Source organism: Panthera onca, chromosome B1, assembly GCF_046562875.1.
Source record: "Panthera onca isolate mPanOnc1 chromosome B1, mPanOnc1 haplotype 2, whole genome shotgun sequence".
Lineage (NCBI taxonomy): Eukaryota > Metazoa > Chordata > Mammalia > Carnivora > Felidae > Panthera > Panthera onca.
Genome location: NC_138342.1, coordinates 85,712,474 through 85,738,814, shown reverse-complemented (window position 1 = coordinate 85,738,814; position 26,341 = coordinate 85,712,474). Strand labels below are relative to the sequence as shown.

Genomic DNA, 26,341 nt, shown 5'->3' with positions numbered 1-26,341 from the left:
CAAATACTTTAAAATATTTTGTCAAGAAAAAGTGTATTTCTTGTTAAAATAACAATACAAATCTTTGTAGGAAAAGAAGAAACCAGCAAAACTTCTATAACCTTATCACTCAGAGAGAGTCACTAGTAACAGTTATATGCATTCCAAAACTTCTCTGTGTGTATATTTATATATTTATAAATGGATTAGACTTTACAAATTATTTTAATATAAATATTATATAATATATATAATATATAATATAAATATTCTATTGTTTTTAAATTGCACATTATATCAAAGTAATACATATGTATAATTTTAATTAAAATTTTTTTTAATGTTTATTTTTTGAGAGACAGAGCATGAGTGGGGGAAGGGCAGAGAGAAAGGGAGACACAGAATCCGAAGCAGGCTCCAGGCTCTGAGCTGTCAGCACAGAGCCCAAATTGGGGTTCGAACTCACGAACCACAAGATCATGACCTGAGCTGAAGTCGGACGCTTAACCGACTGAGCCACCCAGGTGCCCCACATATGAATAATTTTAAAGCTCAGATATTACCAGAAAGTAATAGAATCCCTTGCCCAGCTCTTCCTATTTCTATTCCTATTTTCTATTCTTCAGAATCAATCATTTTTAACTTTTTCTTATTTCTTCTATCTTTATTTTCCCAAATAACATGCTTGTACTGATGTTTTCTAATTTTGCAGTTTGATGTATTGCCTATTGACTTCAAACCTAGAGGATGAGGATATTTCTCTTCTACATGATTCTCTCTGATGACCCCTGCTTGCCCCCCAACACACACATTTTTGCCTCCCTCTGCCCTCGCAGTGTTGTCCAATGGCCATTTTTGTTAACTCAGTATTCAGTGTTTACATTATTATATTATGAAAATACTACTCAAAGCTGAATCACATGGTATGCTGAAATCATACTTCCTTTCTTGTACAACTTTCTGTATTACTCAGAGTAATAATTGCTTCATGTACCGGTTGCTTTGTTTTTCTTTTGTCTTCCTCCAAATCCTGTACAAACTTTCTGACATATTTGAAATACCTTTTACATTTAGTCACACTCACTAGGTGTTCTATCCCTTGTTTATTGTTACTATTATTATTCTTTTAATTTTTGCTATCTCCCAAAACGCTCTCTCCTAGAGCCATTTTTTTCATCTCCCTGATCTTGCTTGGTCACTCTCTAGAACTTCTACTTAGCTGTTGACCTGGAACTTCCTTTTATTATTATTCTTGGAATTTTCTTCATCTGTCTTCTAGGAATTCTAAGTATTCCCTTCTTTTTTCTTCTGGATTAAATATAGAACTCTGTTTCTTTGGACCCATGTTTTTCTTTTTTTTAATTTGACTTTCCACTTTTGCTGATACACTTTCTCCGATAGATTCCTGAGAATGGGTATGTAGAAGATAACATTTTGGAGAACTTGTAAGCATGCAAATACATAAAGTCTGTCTTCACAGTTACTTGATAGTTTGGCTGTGTATGGAAGTCTAGGTTGGAAATCATTTTCCTTCAGAATCTTGAAAACATTTTTTCATTATCTTTTAGCTTTTAATATTTTGTTTTAAAATGTAATTAACATTCTAATTGTTGTTTTCTTGTATAGGACTATTTTTGTTTGCTTCTGGAAGCTTTTAGGATTTATTTCTGATAATCTAAAATTTAAAAATTTGAAAATGAGTGGATTTTATTGTGGTTATTGTTGTTATGCTAGTTATACCTGTGAGCACTTCCAATCTAGAAGCTCAACCTGGAAATTTTCTTTTATTATATCTTTTATAATTTTTCATTTATTATCTTTGTTTTATTTTTTTTTGATACAACTGTTAATCAGATATTGGACCTCGTGGATTGAGCAGCATTCTTAGATTTGCCCTTCCGCATTCCATCTTGTCTTTTTATTTGGTCTTCTGGGAGATTTACTTAATTTTATTTTCAGTTTTTAAAATTAGATACTTTATTTTTGTTATCACCTAAAAATTTTCTGAAAAGGTTTTTTATTTTTAAATTGCATCCTATTTTAATTTTATAATTATAATATTTTCTCATTTTTCTTGGAATATTAATTATTACTATAAGTATTTTTGAAGTTTTCTCTGCATTGTTTTGTTTTCCGTATTTCTTTATTTTTCTTATTTGTTTTGGTTTCTGTCTTGGTGTCCATTCATTCTGAAGATTAAGTCACAAAAATGCAGATAAGAAATCCTAGATGAGGTTCGATATTCATTATATAGGTGGAAACCCAGCTCTATCATGTAGTGGTGCCCACATGTCAGTAGCTATAGATCATGAGTGTGTGTGTGTGTGTGTGTGTGTGTGTGTGTGTGTGTTTAGCTTTGCCAGTGAGGACATTCTCCACTCTCTTGCCTGAGGAATATAAGATTGGTTGTTACCATTCAGGGAGTCTGGTGGCAGAAGGGGACTAAAATTCTGACCATTGAGCATACACTTTCATCCATTTCCCCTTTTGCAGTGTGCTTTATATCCTCAAGCCTCTCTGATTCTGAAAGGCAAAATGATAGGTGAGCCTCAGGATCCCTTTTCCAAAGCAGTGTACTTGAGTTCTACTTTTAGAATTAAAACATATTAGGGACTCCTGGGTGCCTTGGTCAGTTAAGCATCTGATCTTGGTTTCAGCTCAGGTCATGATCTCATGGTTGTGAGATGGAGTCTCACATGGGGATCCCTGCTGGGCATGGAATCTGCTTAAGAGTCTCTCTGTCCCTCTCTCTCAGCCCCTTCCCCACTCATGCTGTCGCCCTCCCTCCTTCCCTCCCTCTCTTTCTAAGTAAAAAATAAAATAAAATCTCTCTAAAATAAAAAAACAACAACAAAACATCTTATATAGGTCATTATACATACATTATATGTACATATACATCATACCTTATATTGGTCATATATATTTATATATATATGGGTGTATACACACACACACACACACACACACACACACACACACATATACTATATGCCTTTCCATATCACTTTAAAAATTCCAAAATTGAGTCAAGATTGAAACTGGAGCTATTTAGAGAGGACAATGGGGAAAAATAGCCCCTGTACTCCAACGTATTGCAATCAAAATACCTGTAGAGAGAAATCTTGCCCACCCCCATCTGTCAGGGACCATTAATTAAAAAAATACAATAAAAATATTTCCCCTTGAAGCCATAACCATCTGTTTTATTTCTAAATCTGTGAATAAGCCTTATGGTAGAGGCTAGAGGATATTGAAAAGAAAATTTGACTTTAAAGGAATGACTAGGTCCTGCCTGGTTTGGGTTTCAGCACTAAGGACTGGAAAGAACTACACTTCGGTATTTATTAGCTGTAGGCTACTTATTTAGTCCTTTAAGTGCCATTTCTTTATATATAAAATAGGACAGTGAAGATGAAGTTACTTGAATCTGGCTTATAATAGTGTATAGTAAGTAGTAGCAATCTTGATCCCCTTCATAGGTTTTCTCCTTTCCCCAACATCAACCTTTGGTGTTTGCAGTTGGCTGGGGCTATGCTCTGGTGTCCTCTCTCACATTTGGTGTTACCTCTCCTTTGGGCCAGACACCATGCTAAATTTGGAAATATACCTTTTAAAGGCTCATTATCTATTTTTCCTTTGTTTAATCATGCTCTATATTTCCTGAGACACTGTGTATGTGAGTGTGTGTGCGTGTGTCTGTAGCGTAGATAGGGAGAATGTCCTAGAGCTGTCTAAAGGGCCAAAACATTCATGCTTATTCTAACCCTTTAGGTAGAAGATGTCTGCTCCCTCAAATGTTGACTTTGTTGTGTGTTATTTTCACGAAAGTGTCAAAAATAATGAGTCATTTCAACTTACTTTAGAGAAGGAAAAGGAACTTCTGTGCTTTTCTAACTGTGGGAAGTAATTCTTTTCATTCAATCTGGTATGGTTGCATTATTGTTTATTACATTTAAAGATGCCATTTTTTAAATTGACCAGCAACAGGAGTGAAGGAAGATGTGTTTCCCCATGCTTGTGTTAATGTGTGTCTGTGAAGTGTACCATTTGGTTGTGGCTGCTATAGAGTTTGTTACTTTTGAGACTCATTCATTACTAAAAACTAAGGGAGAATCTACTGTGTTTCGGCCACTTTGCTAGGCTCTGGTGATAGAGCAGCGAATAAGACCTTTCTCTCTGAAGCCTTAATAAAGCTAATAATTTGGTTGGGAAATTAAATAAGTAAGCAAGCAATTGCAATAAAGTGTAATAAGGATTCTAGAGAAATATGGAGTACTGTAGAAGCACAGAACAGGAGCATTCTGGGGAGATTCCAGAGAAGGTAATGTCTATGGTCTAAGGGATGAGTAGAATTTGACCAAGCAATGTAGCAAAGAGGCAGAGGGACAAGAATATGTCAGGGCCCAGGGACTCAAAGGAATATTGTGTGTTTTTGGAGGTGAAAGTCATTTCAATGTGGCTGCATTTGAGTTTAAAGTAGAACAGGAGATGGTATCATAAAGGTAGGCTAAGGCAAGATCACGTAGGGCCTAGTAAGCCGTGTGAAGGAACTGGGCTGCCCTCAGGGCAGTGGGAATTCTCTGAAGGGTTTTAAGGAAAGAGCCATAATGATATTTGTTTTACAAAGATTGTGCAGATCAGATTGGAAGAATGACAAGAATGGGGGCCAGTTAGAAGACTGTGATGGTGATTGAGTGAGGCCCAAAATGATGATGGCTCAGTCTACAGAATTGCTGAGGAAATAAGTTTGAGAGGGATTTAGGAGTTGATACCATCAGACTTGTTGATGTGAGAATGGGAGAGAAGAATGAATTAAGAATGGTTCTTGGGGCGCCTGGGTGGCTCAGTTGGTTAAGCTCCCAACTCTTGATCTTGGCTCAGGTCATGATCTCACAGTTTGGGCTCTGTGCTGACAGTGTGGAGCCTGCTTGGGATTCTTTCCCTCTCTGTCTCTCTCTCTCTGCTCTTGCTCCTCTCTCCCTGTCTCTCTCTGTCTCTCCCAAAATAAATATACTTAAAAAAAAATAAAGAATAGTTCTTAAGTTGTTGGTTTGGCCCACTGAACAGGTTGTATTTATGGTCTTTGAACTCAATTACTCAGAAAGAAGAGGTTTGAGAGATGGGATGGAGTGGAAATTATTTCTGTGTTAGATGTGTTTTGTATTGAGTGATTGAGAGATAGCCAAGGAATAACATTTGATGGGCATTTCATTATATAGGTCTGAATCTTAGGAATTACATGTGGATTAAAGACAGAGATGTGTAAGTCAACAGAATAAGTTCATTTTAGCCATGGGAGGGGATGAGCTACTTGGGGACTGCATGGGGAGGAGTGCTAAGACAAAACCCCAGGGAATCATGATAATTAAATGTGGGAGGAGAAAAGAAGCCCATAAAGGAATTGAAGAAGAAATGACCAAAGAAGTAGAAGCAAAACCAGTTGAGGGGGGAGTCACAGAAGCCAGAGGAAGAAAGTATGTTCAAAGAGTGTCAAATGCTATAAGGAACTCAAGTTGGAAAAGGAGTAAGAAATATTCTTTGGATTTGGTAATAAGGAAATGACTGCAAGACCTGACCAAAATGGAAGTCAGATTGCGGTGGGTCAAAAAATGACTCAAGGTGAGAAAGTAGAGCCAGTGAGTATAGGAGACTCTTAGAAATGGTGTGGGACCCACACCTGAGCCAAGTGGTAATGATGGCCGGTTGGGGTCAGAAGATTGGTTACATACAGGAGAGTGTGCACATAAGTAAGTATATTGAACTACTGAGATCCAGCTTTTTCATGGATGGAGGAAGGTGGTATAGATACAGAAAAGAGAAAAGCTAGAATGGGTTGGAATTGGAGCTAATAGTGTAAACTCATGATTTTCAGCATACATAGATAATAATAGAAATAAATACAGATGTAAATGCGTGTGTGTGTGTTTATTTTCAGTCAGACACACACACACACACACACACACACACACACACACACACACATACACATTTCCTAGCTCTTTCCAGGCCTTCCCACAGGTACTGTAACAGTGGTGCTATAGTAACAATCAACAGAGTAGTGTTCAGATCTTGGTAAAGCTGTCTACTTAAAGGGATCAGGGCTCTTCGGAGAGCTGAGTAATGCTGGGGCTGGCACTTAAAATATCTTGCTGCACTACAAAGTAAGAAGGTACTCAACAATGATGGGATAAGTCAGAAGGACCCAGGAACCAGTTTAATGTGCTCCTGGTGGCCAAATCTGAAAATACTTGAATGTTAAAATGAAGAGTAGTAGAGCTGAGGACATGTTTGCTAATTCTGTAACTTGTTATTTATGAAATTTTTCCTTCACTGTAATAGGATAGAGGTGGAGAACGAAGCGAACTTAAAGTAGAGCACGTGAGACCAAGGTCACCCACAGGAGAGGTTATGTGGTGGTCAAGGTTGTGCACGCTAGAATGAGCAACTGAGGAACAAACACCTCAGCATCCATTTGCAGTGGGGACTTTGAAGAGTATTTATGTCCATTTGTTCACTTGGCTTGGAAGGTAGAAGTTGGATCAGATGATCTTTGTGCCTCCCCACAATTCTGTGCTTGCCCAAAAGAGGAAACTAGAAGGAAACAAAAATTTGAGCTCTTTGGAAGTTTCAGGAATCGGTGTTTGTTTTGAAATTTAGATTTTAAGTATAGATTAGTGACAGATTTGGTAAGTGAAAGATAATACCTGATTCACCTTTGTTTCCAGGGTAGTCCTTACAGGGAATTCGGTATCTTGCCAGTCCTAAAGTTCTTTATGTTTTCGGATGGTTTCAGACTTACCAGTGTTTCAACAAGCAAAGAATTTGATAGCTACTTGCCATCATTATCTGTGTCTTGGCAGGAATCTCAGTCTTATTTCTTCCCAGCTTTTATGTGGTGGGAGTATGTCAGAGTGGGACTTCTTTTCTTTTCTCCTTTGTTCTTAATTGAAGAATAGTTGACACACAATGTTACATTAGTTTTAGGTGTACAATATAGTGATGGGACAACTATGCTCACAAGTGTACCTACCATCTGCCACACTATTGCAAAACCATTAACTATATTCCCTATGCTGTGCTTTTTATGCCCACGACATACTTATTCCATAAGTGGAAGCCTATACCTCCCACTCCCCTTCCACCCATTTTGCCCAACCTCACACCCCCTCCTGACTGACAACCATCAGTTTGTTCTGTGTATTTACGGGTTTGTTTCTGCTTTAGTTTGCTTTGTTCTTTAGATTCCACACGTACGTAAGTGAAATCATATGGTATTTGTCTTTTTCTATCTGACTTATTTCACTTAATGCCCTCCAGGCGTCTGGTTGGCTTAGTTGGTTAAGCCTCTGACTGGCTCAGGTCATGATCTTGCAGTCGGTGAGTTCGAGCCCTATGTCAGGCTCTGTGCTGACAGCTCAGAGCCTGGAGCCTGCTTCAGATTCTGAGTCTCCCTTTCTCCCTGCCCCTCCCCAGCTCGTGCTCTGTTTCTCTGTCTCTCTGTCTCTCTGTCTCTCTCTTTCTCAAAATTAAATAAACATTAAAAAAACACGCATAATACCCTCTAAGTCCATCCATGCTGTCGGATTGGAATTTCTTTTATTTTCTATTTATCGTGAAGTATGACACATATATAGAAAAATACACAGAACATATGTGAAATGCTTAATGAATGATTAGAAAAAGAACAGTCATCCTGATTAACAAATAGAGCATTGCTAGCACCTCAGAAGCTCCCCCACCCTCTGTGAGCCTCTCCAATCACTGCCCCTTCCTCTTTCCCAAAGATCCACTGTCCTGCCTTCTGACACTAGAGTTTATTTTTGTCTGCCTGTGTACCTAGAACCACATAGCGTGTATTCTTTTGTGTTTGGCTAATTTGGCTCAACATTATATTTGTGACATTTACCTAGGTTGTTGTGTGTAGCTATAGTTTGTTTATATTGGTGTATGATATTTCATTGTATTATGCATTCTGCTCTTGAAATTTAGGTAGTTTCCAATTTTGGCTACTCTGAATAATGCTACTATGAACATTATTGATTATCAGTTGGAACACATATGCTCCCAACAGCATTTCTGCTGGAAGTGGTATCACCGGATCATAGGGCATGTGTAGGTCAGCTCTGATCGAGCATGTAAACGTGCCTTCCAAGAGTGCTTATATTTCACTTTTACTCCATATGCCCGCATGCTCCCCAACACTAGCTTTTGTAGCAGGACTTTTTTTTTCTCTCATTATTGGCTCCTCCTTATCTCACCTCTCTCACTCTTATATTCTGATGGTTCCGTTTGTATCCTGGGCTTGCCTTATGTAAAACTATTCCGATTTTTAAAACATCTCATTGAAATCTATCTTGCTTCAGTTTTATATCTTTCTTGTCTCTCTTCCATTGAGATTAGACATACACATTTTAATTTTTTGTTTACTGAGTATGTCCCAAGACAGCAGCGCAGTTGACTTAGGCAAAAGGTGTTGGGGGAGTTACAAACTGTGGATACGGCCAATGCAGCAGAGATGGTCTGGATCTCGTAAGAAGGGACTACATTTCTTTGTGAACAGGAAAGTGTATCTTGATGACTGAAAAAAAATTTTTTTCGTTGTTGAAAGAAGTAACTTTGAGGCACATACTGTAAGTATGAAGGGAGGTAATATAAAAAAAGTAGCAGGTCCTTTAAAAATAAATTAAAAAATAAAAAGATAAGTGTTGTGATATTATAAATTCTGTCCAACAAGTCCTTTCAAACGGACCCTAGAATGCAAGTCTGGTGGAGTCAGCTTTCTTTTAACAAAGAAAGTTTTGTGTATAAGTGTAGTGGGGGAGGCTGCTTGGGGTAAATGGAATAAAAAAAATCTTCCTAATCACTGTTTTGCCATTTTATGCCCAGGTTAATTGATTATTTTTATCCTACAAATTGATTATACTTGAATTACCTACCTAATATGTGTTAAAGGCACAATAAGTATTTTTGAAGGGCTACCATGGTTTGCCTTTCTGGAAAAATAGGAAATCAATTAGTTGATATTTCTCTTTAGCGTAATTTACAGTTAAACCTTGGATTGTGAGTAACTTGTTCTGTGAGTGTTCCCCCAGACGAGCAAACATTTCTAATAAATTTTAATTTGATGAATGAGCGATGTCTTGCGATACGAGCAGTATGTGATGCCAAATGTCCCATGATCACAACTGAGCCAATGGTTCTTGAAATTCGCTTTGACATACAAGTGCTTTGGATTACAAGCATGTTCCCAGAATGAAATTATGCTTGCAAACCAAGATTTTACTGTATTTTATAAGATTCTCCCATGTATTCACCCCCAAAACTAAATCTTCTCGCTAAAAGCAACAGAAGGTAGTTGTTTGTATTTGACCTGGCATCAAGATTCTCCAATTAAATTATTGTAGGGAAATAGAAAAAATAATGTAATAATATGTATTCCACAATTAGAAATTGCGTTGCATATTTCCCAAGCAAGAAGAGGTTAATGATTGCCTCTAGCTAGTATAATTAGAAAAATAATGGAAATTTGTTCCTCTCTCTTCTTTTTTCAAACTTTGCTTTGTTCTTTGTTTCTTAAGTTCCCAGTTTCATCTTTGCAGTATCTACAGGGCAGAAAGAGAACACAATGCCAGTGAGATTTCTTTCTTTTTCTTTCTAAGTGCTGCTCTTGGCTCTCTAAAGTCCTTAAAAGTACATAGCCAAAAAAATAGGGAAATCAGAATAATCACGCTATATTTCTGACCGCTCTGTACTTCTGATCAATACAGAGAATTCACAGAGATTGTCAAGTGTGTCTCCTTCTGTATGTCCTCTGTTCCCTAGGGCAGCCATAACAAATGGAATAGCTTAGAACAAAAATAACTTAACTTTCTCACGATCCTGGAGGCTAGAATTCCAAAATCAAGATGTTGGCAGGCCATGTTCCTTCCGTGCCTCTTCCGGCTTCCGGTGGTTGTAGGTAATCCTTGGCATTTCTTGGCTTGTAGATGTGTTACTTCAGTCTCTGCCCCTGTCATCATATGGCCTTCTCTCCACGTGTGTCTCTGCTTTACTTACATAGATGCCAGCCATTGGATTAAGGCCCATCCTTATCCAGTAAAATTTCATTTTAATAACTAATTGTATATGTAAAGACCCTATTTCCAAATAAGATCACATTCTGAATTTCTGAGTGACAGGAATTTTGAAGGACACTGTTCATCTCAGTACATTTCCCTTTTGTCTTTCTTCCTGTCGAATTTTAGTTAAACATTTCCAAAATGGCTATGGGCAGTGGCTTATCCGAGCTGGGCAATGGGAGCAGTTAGCCCTGCTAACTATCTGCAGGCAGTTAAGTGGGTACACTATGTGTAGACTACAGATTGGCCTATATTTTATTAGTAGTATGTCTGACAATTCTATATAATGTCAGTGATTAAATACTCCTCCCCACAAAATGTTTTGTTGGTCTAAGTTTTACCTATCTGTGCGATTGTTCTTGAGTTTCAATAACATATATGTATGCTTCAATTTAGCACATTTTTATTATTAACCCTTTAATAAATGTTATATTCTACATGGAAGTAAATTTGGAGAACTCTTAGTTATATAGTTGTCCCCAGGTTCATGGAGACTCTGCTGCATATAGTCATTTTGAAAGTAAGTTTATAACAGTTTAAAATAGTTGTGCACATAGTTTACACCCTCAGTCCCCGTCTTATTACATATTGCATTTAGAAGTAGATTAGAAACAGCAACAGCATAGTGATTATAAAAAAGAAAAAACTCAGCATGAGTTACTTTAGTGTGACCTTTTTGGAGTTTTATTTTTATGCTTAAAGTTGTAAATAGAAATAATTGATAGGCTGAACTTTATTAAAATTAAAAACTTCTGCTCTGCCAAAGACAATGTCAAGAGAATGAGAAGACAAGTCACAGATGGGAGAAAATAGTTGTAAAAGATATATCTTGTTACATGAAATACAGGAAAGGGGAGCCTGGGTGGCTCAATTGGTTAAGCATCCAACTCTTGATTTCAGCTCAGGTCGTGATGTCACAGTTCATGGTTTGAGCCCCGCATCAGGCTCTGCGCTGACAGTGCAAAGCCTGCTTGGGATTCTCTCTCTCCTCTTTGCTTCTCCCCCACTTGCACGGGTGCGTGTCTGTCTCTTTCTCTAAATAAATAAATAAATAAATAAATAAATAAATAAACAAACTTTAAAAATATATCCAGGTAGAACTCTTAAAACTCAATAGTAAGAAAATAACTCAATTAAAAAATGGGCCAAAGACCTTAACAGAAACCTCACCAATGAGGAGATACAGATGACAAATAAGTATATAAAAAGTTATTCATATCACATGTCATCAGGAAATGAAAATTAACACAAGATGGCACTGCACACCTATTAGAACGGCCAAAACCTGGAACACTAACAATTCTAAGTGCTGACAAGGATGTGAAGCAACAAGAACTCTCATTCGTGCTGGTGGGAATGCAGAATGGTACAGCCAGTCACTTTGGAACACAGTCTGGTAGTTTCTTACAAAACTAAACATACTCCTGCCATATGATCCAGCAATCAATTTGCTCAGTATTTACCTACATGAGTGAGAACTTACGTCCACACAAAATCTGTACATAGATGTTTACAGAAGCTTTATTCCTAATTGCCAAAAATTGGAAGCAATCAAGGTGTCCTTCAGTAAGTGAGGTGGTAAATAGACCTGGTGGATCCAGACGGTGGAATATTAGTGAATGCTGAAAAGAAATGAGCTCTGAAGCCCTGAAAAGACTTGGAGGAAGCTTAAGAAGCCAATCTGAAAAGACTACATATGGTATGACTCCAACTATATGACATTCTGTGAAAGACAAAACTTTGGAGGCAGTGAAAAGATAAGTGGTAGCCAAGGGCTGTGAAGAGGAGGGACCAATGAATAGGTGAAGCATACTGGATTGTGAGGGCAGTGAAATGACTCTGTATGATACCGTGATGATACATACATTTCAAGTTATACGTTTGTCCAAACCTATACAGTGTAACGCACCACGAGTGAAGTATGATGTAACGTATGGTTTTTGGGTGATAATGATGTGTCAGCCCAGGTTCATCAGTTGGAACAAATGTACCTCTGTAGTGGAGGATGCTGGTAATGGGGGAGGCCGTGCATTTTGGGGGTAAAGGGGATATGGGAAGTTTCTGTACCTTCCCCTCAATTTTGTTAGGGATCTCAACTGCTCTAAAAAAATAACCTATGTTAAAAAAAAAACTTAGAGGACAGTGTGAACTGTGATGTGCAGTATGTAATATTTTGTTCGGTAAGTGCATATTTGAATTCATATATGAAATATTTTACTAATCTTAATGTCTCTGGAATTGAAATTCTTGATTTGTTGTTAATTGTTTTAAAATTAAAGAAAGAATCAAAGTGAAACATGACACCAGTGGTGTGCTTTAGTTGTGGCAGATATTAAACAAAAACCCCACATACCTTGGATTTCTTTGTTGATAGCACTTCAGATGTTTCATAGAAATTAAATATGTCAGGTAATCAGATTTGCTGTGTAAAAGGTGGTAAGAGTTGAAGTAAAGAAGTCCTTCTTCTATTTCTGGAAAGACTGCAGCTGAACTCACAGAAGGTATCTTGAAACAAGTGGATGGTTGTTTCATAAACCTCCGTTGTGGTCAGCAAAATAAGAGTGCTGCATATCTGGCCAGTATTCACAGCGGAATTCATACAAAAATCAAATAGATTGATCTCAGATTTTATTTCTGTCTTCTGGAAATCATTCTTTCAACCTTGTGGAATTTTCTTTTTTGGAAAGATTTCTTCATGTGTGATGTTTTCTGGAACTTTGGAAAAATTTTATTCATTCTTTTTAATCTCACCTCATTGTTGGAAAAAGCTACAGAAAGTCTTTCCTAGACAAGATGGAATGCTCATTATGAAGCTAGGGCACAGTAAATTTTGAAAAGTTGATCTCAACTTGGAAGTACTGTGTGACACAAAGAAATGTGGACAAATGAGAATCAGCTCAGATTATGTTCTTGGCTACCGCAGTTTTTCCCTTTTCAGTCATCTCCAACCCCCCCCACCCCCCACCCCCATATAGAAGTTTAGATGAGGTTAATCAGATACAAACATATTTTCAGATAGCCAGAATCTGCCTTGAACAACGTACAGTGAAATACCAAGCTTTCAAACTTTTCTTTGGAGTGCACAGAAAGGCAAAACCTATTTACTATGCAACAAAAAAATGAAAGGAAATGAACATTTACATAGAAAAAAAAATCAAATTCTGAAGAAGAGTGTCAAGAGGAACAACAAAAGATTCTAGTCTTACAAAGCAAAATAACAATGTTGAATAGCCCAATCATTTTCTTTTCTTTTAAAAAAATTTTTTTTAATGTTTATTTTTGAGAGAAAGAGGGAGAGAGAGAGAGAGAGAGAGGAGAGAGAGCGAGCAGGGAAGGGGCAGAGAGAAGGAGACACAGAATCTGAAGCAGGCTCCAGGCTCTGAGCTGTCAGCACAGAGCCTGACGCAGGGCTTGAGCTCACGAACTGCGAGATGAGCTGAAGTCGGACCCTTAACGGACTGAGCCACCCAGGTGCCCCTAGCCCAATCATTTTCACCAAGAACTGGACAGTTGTTCTAAAGCCATGGATCAAATAATGTCTGTGTTCACTATCATTCAGCCATTCTCTCTAATTCTTTTACTTTCAGAAGACATACTTGGGATGTGGAAATTTTTCACTCCAGAAGCATTTGTAAACACTTTGAGTGGATCTAAATAAACAAAGGCATGGGTACTACTGCATTTTTTGGGATTTAATGAGAAATGGAACTTTTATGAATCTCTGTCAAACTTGCCTTTATGTCTAATACTTTCCCAAAATATTTGTATATTTTGGGCTTCATTTGAAAAAACATGTTTCTAGGGGTGCTTGGGTGGCTCAGTTGGCTGAGCATCTGACTCTTGATATTGGCTCGGTTCATGATCCCAGGAGTTTTGGAATTGAGACCTGTTTTGGGCTCCACACCGAGTGTGGAGACTGCTTAAAATTCTCTCTCTCTCTCTCTCTCTCTCTCTCTCTCTCTTTTCCTCTGCCCCTCTTCCCCACTTGTGCTCTCTCTCTCTCTCAAATAAAAAAAAATACTAATAATTTAAAAATTAAAAAAAAGAAAACATATTTCTAAATTAAATTAGAAAAGGTGTTTTTCTATCAACTATGCAAGGATAGATTGACAAATCTGGCTATAGTCTTTATAAAACATATACATACAAAGAAGGTCAATTTTGACAAAGTTCTTGACATGTTTAGAAGTTAAGACTCAAAATAGCAAATATTATTCATTTCTATAATGAACCAATATACAGATACATTATTTACTTTTTTTTTTTTTTTCAACGTTTTTTATTTATTTTTGGGACAGAGAGAGACAGAGCATGAACGGGGGAGGGGCAGAGAGAGAGGGAGACACAGAATCTGAAACAGGCTCCAGGCTCTGAGCCATCAGCCCAGAGCCCGACGCGGGGCTCGAACTCACGGACCGTGAGATCGTGACCTGGCTGAAGTCGGACGCTTAACCGACTGCGCCACCCAGGCGCCCCTATTTACTTTTTTTAAAAACACATTAACATAATCAAATACATGAATCCATTACTTTTCTTTTTTTATACTCTAATATTTATTTTATTTAAAAATGGCATGATTGTTCATATAAAGTTAAATGAAAGAAAACTTTTAGTATCTGCATTTCTTTTTTGGATATTATCACTATTTCATTTCGTTATTATTACTGAAAATCATTTTGTCATATAGAAGAGGAGGGTTGTTCAAAAGTGTTTCTGTTGGGGTGCCTGGGTGGCTCAGTCGGTTAAGTGTCCAACTCTTCATTTTGGCTCAGGTCATCATGATCTCATGGTTCATGAGTTTGAGCCCCACGTGGGGCTCTGCACTGACAACGCAGAGCCTACTTAGGATTCTCTTTCTCTCTCTCTCTCTCTCTCTCTCTCTCCCCCTCCCCTATTCATACTGTCTCTCATTCTTTCTCTCAAAATAAATAAACATTTAAAAAAATGTGTTTCTGTCTTCTGTCAGTTACAGTAAATACACCTCTGGTTACCAAAATACCAAATAGCTCTGCTGGTGTAAACTTTAATCTGTTAACTTCTGGTTGTGCTATCTGCACATTTTAGGGCACAACAGAAAGAGACTCTCCTGTCTAATCTCAATTCATCCTTAAGAAAAAGTGTATTATAAATAATTTTTTAGAATAAAATAAAACATTGAACTCTAAAATGAGTTTCAGTTAAAATTTATTTTCATTTGAAAATTTTAAAATACCACTGTGAAATAAATTTTAAAAAGGTACCTAATCCTTTTGCATTTCCATGTAGCTTGCAAGGGAAACTTTGAGATTCAAAAGAAGAATTTATTGAACGACAGTAGGTTACAGAGATTATAGTAGAAATAACCAGACACCGCTACTAATAACACAGTAGAAGCCAAGAACAAATGGAGTTAATCTCTGAAAACACATCTTTTTATTTTTTTTAATTTTTAAAATGAGTTTTATTTTTTAAGTTTATTTATTTATTTTGAGAGAGATAGAGCATGTGCGTGTGCACGCATGAAGGGGGAAGGGGCAGAGAGAAAGGGAGAAAGAGAATCCCAAGCAGGCTATGTGCTGTCACTGTGGAGCTGGAGGCAGGGCTGGATCCCACGAACTGTGAGATCATGACCTGAGCCGAAATCAAGAGTTGGACGCTTAACTAACTGAGCCACCCAGGCACCCCAAAACACACTTTATATACTAGACCTCTACTGTAGAATTAGAACACACCAGAGTATGCAAGCATGCATTCTATTGACCAACAGAGTGATGATGTCATCACACACATATAGCTTCATACAGTCAAAAGAGAGTGACAGTGAAAAGGGCAAATGATGTTTTAGGTTTACTATGAAGATCGTTTTGAACACAAGGACCCCCTGCAGGATGCCCGGGGATCCCCTTGTCCCTGGCCACATGTAAAGAACTACTGTTCTAGATGTTTGGATCTATGTTAAAAGTTATCTGTGAAAATCATTGTATACTTTTTACATTTTGCAACCCTAAAGCAGGTATTGGTAATTCCACATCAAGATCTTCCTCAGCAAAGACTTAATCTGTGTCTTCTCATAAAGAACTCTTATCAGTTTGTCCTGTCATATTAATAATGGCAAGGGTAAGAAAGTGGAAGAATGGTGGGCACTTTTATTTCATGAAATTAATTAATTAATTAAAATTAGAGAGGAAATACACAATCTTGGTTCAAGGCTAGACTTTGTTGGTGTAGAATCAAATTCCTCATTCCTTGATCCAGTTTATGACTGGAAGGAATGAAGATTTGGATGAGAACATCAACCTTCCCTATCTAGGGTCTTACTGCTCCACCTTAATTATGGGAAAACCTGGCTAAAGTGTCACAGGGACAAAGGTCTCAGCTTCCTCTCACATTGCAATTATAACACTGCAGGGTGTGTTCCTGTTCCGTCTTCTGGTTGGAACTGCGCATCTCCAGAGCTCTCTCAAACATTGGGTTTAATGTGATAATTAGCTACAATTACATTTGGCATTAAACAAATCACTACTAATGTGCACTAATGTGCCATTAAGATTGGAAAGTTGTTAAATTGTGAAATACCTTGTGCTGAATGTCTTTGATTCTAAGATGCACATTTGGACACATTTTAACAACACTGAAATGAGAATGTGTTTTTCTTTCTTTTTAAAAAAATTTTTTTAAAGATTTATTTATTATTTTTGAGAGAGAGCACACAAGCAGGGAAGGGGCAGAGAGAGAGGGGGACAGAAGATCTAAAGCGGGCCCTGTGCTGACAGCAGTGGGCCCCATGTGGGGCTCGAACCCATGAACCACGAGATCATGACCTGAGCCGAAGTCAGACGCTCAGGTGCTTGAGAATGTGTTTTTCAATCAAAGATGCATCAGTTTAACTGGTGGGATTTCCTCCCCCATTTTTGTGAAATATGTTTTTGTTTATATTTCTTTTGATATAATTACAAATGCTTATTTCATGAGGAAGACTAGAATGTATTTCCTCTTTAATAGTTTCTATATTTTTTCTATTAAAAGATTTACAGAATCTGGTGATAATTTATTTTATATATATATATATATATATATATATATATATATATATATATATATGTATTTTCTGAAATGTGCATTTCCACATTAAGTGCCTCGTAGCAAATAGGAAATTAACATTAAATTATTTTCATGTAAATTGTTCAAAAGTTTGCTTTCCTTTTCAAAAAAAATCTCTTTTGGGGCTCCTGTGTAGCTCAGTGGGTTAAGCATCCAGCTTCAGCTCAGGTCATGATCTCATGATTGGTGAGTTCAAACCCAGCGTCAGGCTCTGTGCTGACAACTCAGAGCCTGGAGCCTCCTTCAGATTCTGTGTCTCCCTCTCTGTGCCCCTCCCCTGCTCCCACTCTCTCTCTTTCTTTCAAGAATAAAATCAACATAAAAAACCCTCCAAAATCCTCTTTTGCTTATGTTTTCAATTTGATATTGAGTATTTAATTTTGTTCATAATAGGTTTATTTTAGGACAGTGGAACTTATAGAAGAGTCCATTGAAGGGTCTCAAGGTCTGAGTTTCTACTTCAAAATTAATGGATTGCCCATATTTCTGAAAGGCTCAAACTGGATCCCAGCAGATTCATTCCAGGATCGAGTAACCTCTGACTTGTAAGTTATTGTTTTTTTGTTTCTTCTTTTTCTTTTTATTAACGGTCCCACAAAGCTAAAGAGTTACTCATTTTTTACTTTCTTTGGTTCCAGTGAAAGGAACTCAGAGAAAAGACAGAATTCTGGGATGGTGGAAACTTTAGAATGGAAAGGATTTTTAAATCATATATTCAACTCTCATGAGCTATAGATAGTCTTAACAGCTAAACTACTAGAGACTGCTGAAACCATCCAATTTTTAAAAAACTATTATATATTTCCTCTGGAGGAACAAGAAAGTGTCTCGTGCACATTTTGGATAGTTAGTTCCTGGAAAAAAAATGATTAAGTTTGGCTTTTTTAAAAAAAATTTTTTTTTTCAACATTTATTTATTTTTGGGACAGAGAGAGACAGAGCATGAATGGGGGAGGGGCAGAGAGAGAGGGAGACACAGAATCGGAAACAGGCTCCAGGCTCTGAGCCATCAGCCCAGAGCCTGACGCGGGGCTCGAACTCACGGACCGCGAGATCGTGACCTGGCTGAAGTCGGACGCCCAACCGACTGCGCCACCCAGGCGCCCCAAGTTTGGCTTTTTTAAAAAAAACAAAAACCTTAAATATTTCTGTGCATTCTTTTTAAAAAATGGAAACCCATATTTACCTCTTCATTCTGAGCTCTTTGCATATTCTTTTACTTTTACCTTAATAAAAAGAACATTAAAAACTTTACAAATTTAAATCTAGAAAAAAAATGTAAAGTGTTTATCTGAAGCTTTGAGAAGAGCACTTTACAAGAAAATATTTCCTGATTGTGATTATAAGCTTTGTGATAGTAAAAATGAACTTTGTGAAGTGAGAATAAACACATCTAACTTACTTACATATGGATAGATATGCATTGTAGCGTATTATTCGGTGTTTAGAATTTGCCAAAAATTGTAGTAATTTGCTTTTACTTTAAACTGTGTAAAAAAAAGAGAGAGAGAGAGAGAGAGAGGCAAACTGTAAGACAGACTCTTAACTATAGAGAACAAACTGAGGGTTGCTGGAGGGGAGGAGGATGGGCTGGATGGATGAGGGATGTTAAGGAGGGCACTTGTTGGGATGAGCATTGGTGCTATATATAAGTGATGAATCACTAAATTCTATTACTGAAACCAATATTCTTTTATATGTTAGCCAACTAGAGTTTAAATAAAAACTTGAAACAAGAAAAAAAATAAAAATAAAAAGATAGAGAAAGGCAAACCTAGAATCAGACTCTCAACTATAGAGAACAAACTGATGGTTGGTTACCAGAGGAGAGGTGGGTGGACTCACGGATTAAATAGTTGATGGGTATTAGAGAGGGCACTTGTGATGGGCACAGGGTGTTGTACTTTTTTTATAATTAAATTTTTTTAAATGTTTATTTATTTTTGGGGCGCCTGGGTGGCGCAGTCGGTTAAGCGTCCGACTTCAGCCAGGTCACGATCTCGCGGTCCGTGAGTTCGAGCCCCGCGTCGGGCTCTGGGCTGATGGCTCAGAGCCTGGAGCCTGTTTCAGATTCTGTGTCTCCCTCGTTCTCTGCCCCTCCCCCGTTCATGCTCTGTCTCTCTCTGTCCCAAAAATAAATAAAAAAGGTTGAAAAAAAATGTTTATTTATTTTTGAAATCAAGAAATGTGAGATCATGACCTGACCTGAAGTCAGATGTTTAGCTGACTGAGCCACCCAGGAGCCCCAGGGTATTGTACTTAAGTGCTGAATCACTATATCATAAACCTGAAACTAACAAGACACTGTATGTTAACTAACTAGAATTTCAATAAAAATGTATACAAAAAGAAAAAAGAAAAAGAAAGCCCAGAAATGGACTCACGACTGTATGATCAACTAATCCTTGACAAAGTGGGAAAGAATATCCAATGGAAAAAAGACAGTCCCTTCAACCAATGATGTTGAGAAAACTGGACAGAAATGTAGAAAAGAATGAAACTGGACCACTTTCTTATAGCACACACTAAAATAAACAAATTCAAAATGGATGAAAGACCTAAATGTGAGACAAGAAACCATTAAAATCCTAGAGAAGTCAGGCAGCAATCTCTTTGACCTCGGCCATAGCAACTTCTTCCTAGACACATCTCTGGAGGAAAGGGAAACAAAAGCAAAAATGAACTATTGTGACTTCATCAATATAAGAAATTTCTGCACAGTGAAGGAAACAATCAGCAAAACTAAAAGGCAACCTTTGGAATTGGAGAAGATATTTGCACATGAGATATCCGATAAAGGGTTAGTATCCAAAATCTGCCATCAAACTCAACTCCTCACACTCAACACCGAAAAAACAAATAATCCAGTTAAGAAATGGGCAGAAGACGTGAATAGACACTTTTTCAAAGAAGACATACAGATGGCCAACAGACACATGAAAAAGTGCTCAAAGTCACTCATCATCAGGGAAATACAAATCAAAACTATGATGAGATATTACCTCACACCAGTCAGAATGGCTAAAATTAAGAACATGGGAAACAACAAGTGTTGGCGATGATGCAGAGAAACGGGAACCCTCTTACACTGCTGGTAGGAATGCAAACTGGTGCAGCCACTCTGGAAAACAGTGTGGAGGTTCCTCAAAAAGTTAAAACTAGAACTACCCTATGACCCAGCAGTTGCACTACTAGGTATTTACCCAAAGGATACAAAAATACTGATTCGAAGGGGAAACATGCACCCCAATGTTTATGGCAGCACTATCGACAATAGCCAAATAATGGAAAGAGCCCAAATGTCCATGGACTGATGAATGGATAAAGAAGTGTGTGTGTGTGTGTGTGTGTGTGTGTGTGTGTATGTGTATGTGTACATATATATAATGGAATATATATAATGGAATATTAAGGAGCCATAAAAAGAATGAAGTCTTCCCAGTTGAAATGACGTGGATGGAACTAGAGTATATGTTGCTAAGCAAAATAAGTCAGTCAGAGACAATACTGTATGATTTCATGCATATGTGGAATTTGAGAAACAAAATGGATGAAAGTGGAGGGGAAAAAAGAGGCAAAGCATAAAACAGACTCTTAACTATAGAGAACAAACTGAGGGTTGATGGAGGGAAGTGGGTGGGAGATGGGTTAAATGGGTGATGGGTATTAAAGAGGGCACTTGTGATGAGCACTGGGTGTTGTATTAAGTGATGAATCACAAAATTCTACTCCTGAAACTAATATTACACTGTATGTTACCTAACTGGAATTTAAATATAAACTTAAAAAAGAAAAAAAGAGTTAAAACAAGCAAACAAACAAAAATGAACTGTGTATATCGTCTTGAATTTCATATGAAAGTGAAATTATTCTCCAGACATAGACACAGATAATTTACTGCCTCTTTTGCTTTTCAAAGTTCCTCTCCTAGCTGGCTTTGGCAGTGGCTGTTCACCATAGCTACGCCAATTAGTGAACCTGCCCATGGATGCCTTTGCTGAAGCACAATGCTCTGGGTCGTTGGTCAGCTAGTTATTGGGCTTCTTGGTTCCTCCCTGGGCTCTGTTCTGGAAATGCAGGTAGATGTTCTCAAAGTAGCTGTTAATTGCTAGATTTTCCTGTGGCTCATGTGAATAGGAATTGGAAAGATGAGAAAGGAAACTTACTAGAGAAAGAAGCATAGCAGGTGCCCTACTTATGATGGTTCAGCATGATTTTTTGACTTTACCATGGTGTAAGAGTAATACACATTCAGTAGAAATTATACTTTGAATTTTAAATTTGGATCTATTCCTGGGCAAGTGATCTGTCCAACAGTAATCTCTCATGATCCTGGGCCGTGGTGGCGGCCTCAGCTCCCAGTCAGCCACATGACACTGAGGGTGATCAACCGATACACTCACGATCCTTCTGTTCCCATGTAACCATTGGTTTTTCACGTTCACTATAGTATTCAGTAAATTACAGGAAATATTTAGTACTTTATTCTAAACTAGTCTATGTGTTAGATGATTTTGCCCAACTGTAGGCTAATGTACGTGTTCTGAGCACATCTAAGGTAGGTTAGGCTAAGCTAGGATGTTCAACAGGTTAAGGTGTATTGAATTCATTTTCTAATTAACAATACTTTCAACTTATGATGGGCTAATTGGGATATAATCCCATCATAATTTGAGGAAGATATGGACTCGAAGAATTGAAAAAACAAGATAAAAGTAAGCTAGGTACTGGGATGCCTGGGTGGCTCGTTTGGGCGTCCGACTGTTGGTTTTGGCTCAGGTCATGATCTCATGGTTTGTGAGATGGAGCCCCACTCTGACAGCACAGAGCCTGCTTGGGATTCCCTCTTCACCCCACCCCCCCACCTCTCTCCCTTCCCTGCTTGTGTTCTCTCTCCAAATAAATAACCTTAAAAAAAAAAGCATGCCAGGAACTAATATGCAAAATTTTATTTTTGTCTTATAATTTGCAATGGTTATATAAAATTAGCTCATACTTTCTAAGATTTTACAACTATTTTAAAAACAGTATAATAATAACTGTTAATTTAGAAGGCAGAGAAAAGGTGTAGCCCATAATTTTTCTAGATTTGCTTATGTGGTTACAGTTAATGTGTATATAATTTCCACTTTCTCCACTTAGCACTGTATCCAAACCATCAAAATTTCAAAATGTGTTTTTCTAACAGAGATTTGAAATGTATTTATCAACCAGGATGCGTTTTTTAAAATATTTTTTTTAGCACCCCCAGATTTCCAAATTAACATTTGCTTTTTAAAATTTCTTCTATAGGCTACGGCTCCTTTTGCAGTCTGCTGTGGATGCTAACATGAATACTCTCCGGGTTTGGGGAGGAGGAATATATGAGCAAGATGAATTCTATCGACTCTGTGATGAACTGGGAATAATGGTGGGTAGCTGACAGCATTTTATTGGTTGATATGTTACTGTATCCTCACTTTGACCTCCTGTGTTCTAAGTGGGTGATATTGCTCGTTCCTTCTTTTCTCAGAGCTGGAAATGATATTCCACTTTTTGTAGAGGAATAAATGGCATCTTGCAAGACCTGAACCATAGCTGATGGCGAATATCATAATTATGTAATTATTTTTAAGTGGTAGACATTCTATATATTTATATATTTGTAATTTTCTTTGTGATATGAGGGTATGATTAAATCTATTAAAATGTTTTACTTTAAGGAGATCCAGCAAGACCTATAGAGAAGAAAAATAATAAATGAAGAAAAGCTATGTTTCATATTGTATTTAAGTATCCCAAGGATGTTTTGCATTGGTGAGGGTTAAGCAAAGGAAATACATTCTTTTAGTTCTAGTATTACAGGTCTAACATAGAAAGCACTCCAGAGAGGAATAGTAATTATAATAATATTGAAAATACTGATGGTCATAATATGACAATATTCTATCATATTTATTGAATGTCAAGCATTGTTCCCAGTGGTCTGCATTTATTATTTTATCTCATATTCATGTCTATCCTATGAAGTAATTTCTGTTGTTCTCCATCCCCAACAACCGATAAGGAAACTGACACGTGGAGGAGAGGTTAAATAACCTGAAATCAAGGTTGTGACTCAGGTTGACTGGTTTGGGGCCTGTGCTTTTAACCACCGCGTCATAACAACCTCCCTAGAAATGAACTTATGTGGTTTCATTATGAAAATGTCCATGTAGCAATCCTTTTGGCCATGAAAAGTTAATTCCTTTATAAACAAAGACTGTTTCTTAACAGTCTGGTCCATCTCTCGATATCAAATTCCCAGTGAAAATTAGAGTATTGCAGTGTGGAGGGGCAGGGGGGAGGTTCTTTTTTGAATTTCATATTCCTCTCAACACGCTCACTGTTTCCTGAGTTGAATACCCCTCTCTTCACTTTCTTTTCTCCCTACTTAACACTTTCTCCTCTCAGATTCCCACCCCCTCAGTTTTGTGCAATTCTGGAAGGTCGTGCAGTCTATGAGAGACTTTCCCACTGCTTGAATCGCAGTATTGCTCAAATGATCCCACTCATCAGGCTAACTTGATTTTTCATTTGCCTGAAGGGTAATTCCCAAAGTTCTAAATGAAGAATTTCTTTCAGTGTAATAAAATTTATGGAAGTGCTTCATTGCCTTTTATTTGATTTGATAGGTATGGCAGGATTTTATGTTTGCCTGTGCTCTTTATCCGACTGATCAGGGCTTCCTGGATTCAGTGAGAACAGAAGTTGCTCACCAGGTATGTTATTACCATTCCAAGAAGAAGGAAAATGCTCATGTTTCATTTTGCTTTTTATTAAAACTCTCTGTTTTTTCTTTTTCTTTTCTTTTCTTTTCTTTTCTTTTCTTTTCTTTTTCCTTTTCTTTCTTTTTTGGTTGTTGTTCTCTTCACTAAATCGCATGAAAATCACAATCATATAATTGACTTCCCTGGTCTAATAGCTTTAACATCACTTACATGCTGATAACGCTCAGGTTTATCCCCAGCTCTGACTTCTCTGCTTGAATTCCTAGTTCTTCTATCCAGCTGCCTGATTGGCACTTCTACTTGTAGGCTTCAGAGTCCTCTCAAATGTAACATGTCCAAACCAAATTTGCATTACCTTCTCCAAACCTGCTTTTCCTGCAGTTTTCCTCACCTCAATAAATGGCAAAGCCGGTCTTTGCAACTCTCAGGTCAAAAAGTTAAAGTGATTCTTGACTCCTTGATTTCTTCTGCATTCCATATGTATACACCTATATTTATAGATCTATAAGTGCAAGGAAGTGATTGTAATGTAACTCTGTCCACTGAAAAGGACTAGAAACAATGAACAACCTAATAATACTGAGTATCCTTTTATTGAAATAATTTTTCCTATGAAGAGAAGGGCTTTGGGGGAGGGGCCAACATGGTAGAGAAGTAGGAGGATCCAAACTTCCCTCATCTCTCAAACAAAATAGTGTTGAAGCCAAAGGACTTTGAACCCCAAGGGTCCGGGAAGAAAAGAAAAGTGCTTCTTAGAGAAATGGCTGATTCCGGGTCTGAGACAGGAAATATACTAGATAATCCCGGAATATTTTGACATAAGATAACAAGGAAACTATCAAAGATATGTCAAAAAGAACTTGGACAAGGTTATCACCAACCAATAGCAGTACAATTTGAGCTCAATAAGGATAAGGGCGTCAGTGGATTGAAATCCATCAAGTATGTTAAATTCCGTGATTTCATCATTATAATGTCTGTGGATGTACATTTGTGTGGAAAACCAAAAGAAACGCAAGGAAGTGATTAGTATAATACTCAAGATAGTGGTTACTGTTGGAAGGAGGAAAGCATTGTAATTAAAAGGAGTGCACGAGGGGGGTGCCTGGGTGGCTCAGTCGGTTAAGTGTCTGACTCTTTATCTCAGCCCAGGTCATGATCTCATGGTTCCTGGGTTCGAGTCCCACCTCGGGCTCTGCACTGATGGTGACGGCACAGAGCCTTCTTGGGATTCTGTCTCTCCTTCTCTCTGCCCCTCCCCCACTTGTGCTCACTCTCTCTCCTTCCCTCTCTCTCACTCTCAAAATAAATAAACTTAAAAAAATAAGTATAAGGGGTGCATGATGGCTTCTGGGTTTCTCTTTCTTGGTCTACCTTGTGGTTACAAGGCTGATTGCCTTATAATAATTCACTGTGTCATAATTTTTTTTTATGTCTGTGTTTTATTTTTTTATAAAAAGATTTAGAAAGTACAAATGAATCCTCCCTTGCTCCGAGCCCTCCAGATAAAGATCCTCATCATGCCCTATCCTGTCTCTGCCGGCCTCCTGGCCCCATCAAGCATTCTCTTCCTGTGCCATCCTTGCTCTGGAGTACTTTCTCCCTGTGGACCTCTCATTTTTTTCTGGCACACTTGAGCAGGACTTTCTCTGGGAAGAAAGCCTTTCTATATTTGCAAGTCTGGATCATATCATTTGCCCTTTGTGACATATATCACACTTTGAATTTCTTGTTCCATGTTTTGTTTTCCCTGCAAGACTGTAGTCTCCCTGAGGCCCAGGGGCTTGTTCCTCTGTGTATCCCCACTAGCTGGGTTATTTATCAGGAACATAGATAGATGGATGAATGAACTTTAGAAATATTAATTATAGTTATGTAGGTTGCAAACATTTCAGTTTTTTAAACTTTTTTCATACAAATAAATAAAATATGATATCAGTGTGCCTTCCTTTCTTTTATGTATTATTAAAGAGAAGGAGAACATTTTTTTGCAGAGTTCGTTAAAATTTTAAAGCAGAGCTTGCCACAAAATTCTAGGTCAGCTTGAAGGGTATGTGTAGAACAGAGTCACTGCAGCTTTTTGCCTCTTCAGTATTTGTGTTTTCAGTAGCACCATAAACATGCCATTCATAGTTGGTAGCAGCCCTCACTTCCTGGGGATGCGCAAAGGCAAATAAAGGAAATAGTGTTTATAAGGCTAGTTTAGAAAAACACAAGACTGTAATTTTTGAGAATGAGATAAATCTCTTTAATGCATCCTTAATGCATCTCTGTTTCGTATAGGAGATACTTAGCATCTTGAATGGAGGCCACACGGAGAACATCAGCTGGGATCCATCACTGTAACCATGTGTTACATGGAAGAGAAGTTATAAATACCAATGAGGTTATATTGCTAAAATGAGTTCGAAA

General features: G+C 37.6%; 1 protein-coding gene across 8 annotated transcripts in view; it reads left to right on the top strand.

The window, feature by feature from the left end:
* MANBA (mannosidase beta) overlaps positions 1-26,341 on the top strand; it is a 113,468-nt gene that overhangs the window by 47,200 nt on the left and 39,927 nt on the right. For all 8 annotated transcript variants that reach the window (XM_078445847.2, XM_078445848.2, XM_078445846.2 and 5 more), the window contains 3 exons: positions 17,574-17,725; positions 22,473-22,590; positions 23,834-23,920. In XM_078445847.2, coding sequence (XP_078301973.2) covers positions 17,574-17,725; positions 22,473-22,590; positions 23,834-23,920 — 357 coding nt within the window. The remainder of the gene's footprint in view (positions 1-17,573; positions 17,726-22,472; positions 22,591-23,833; positions 23,921-26,341) is intronic.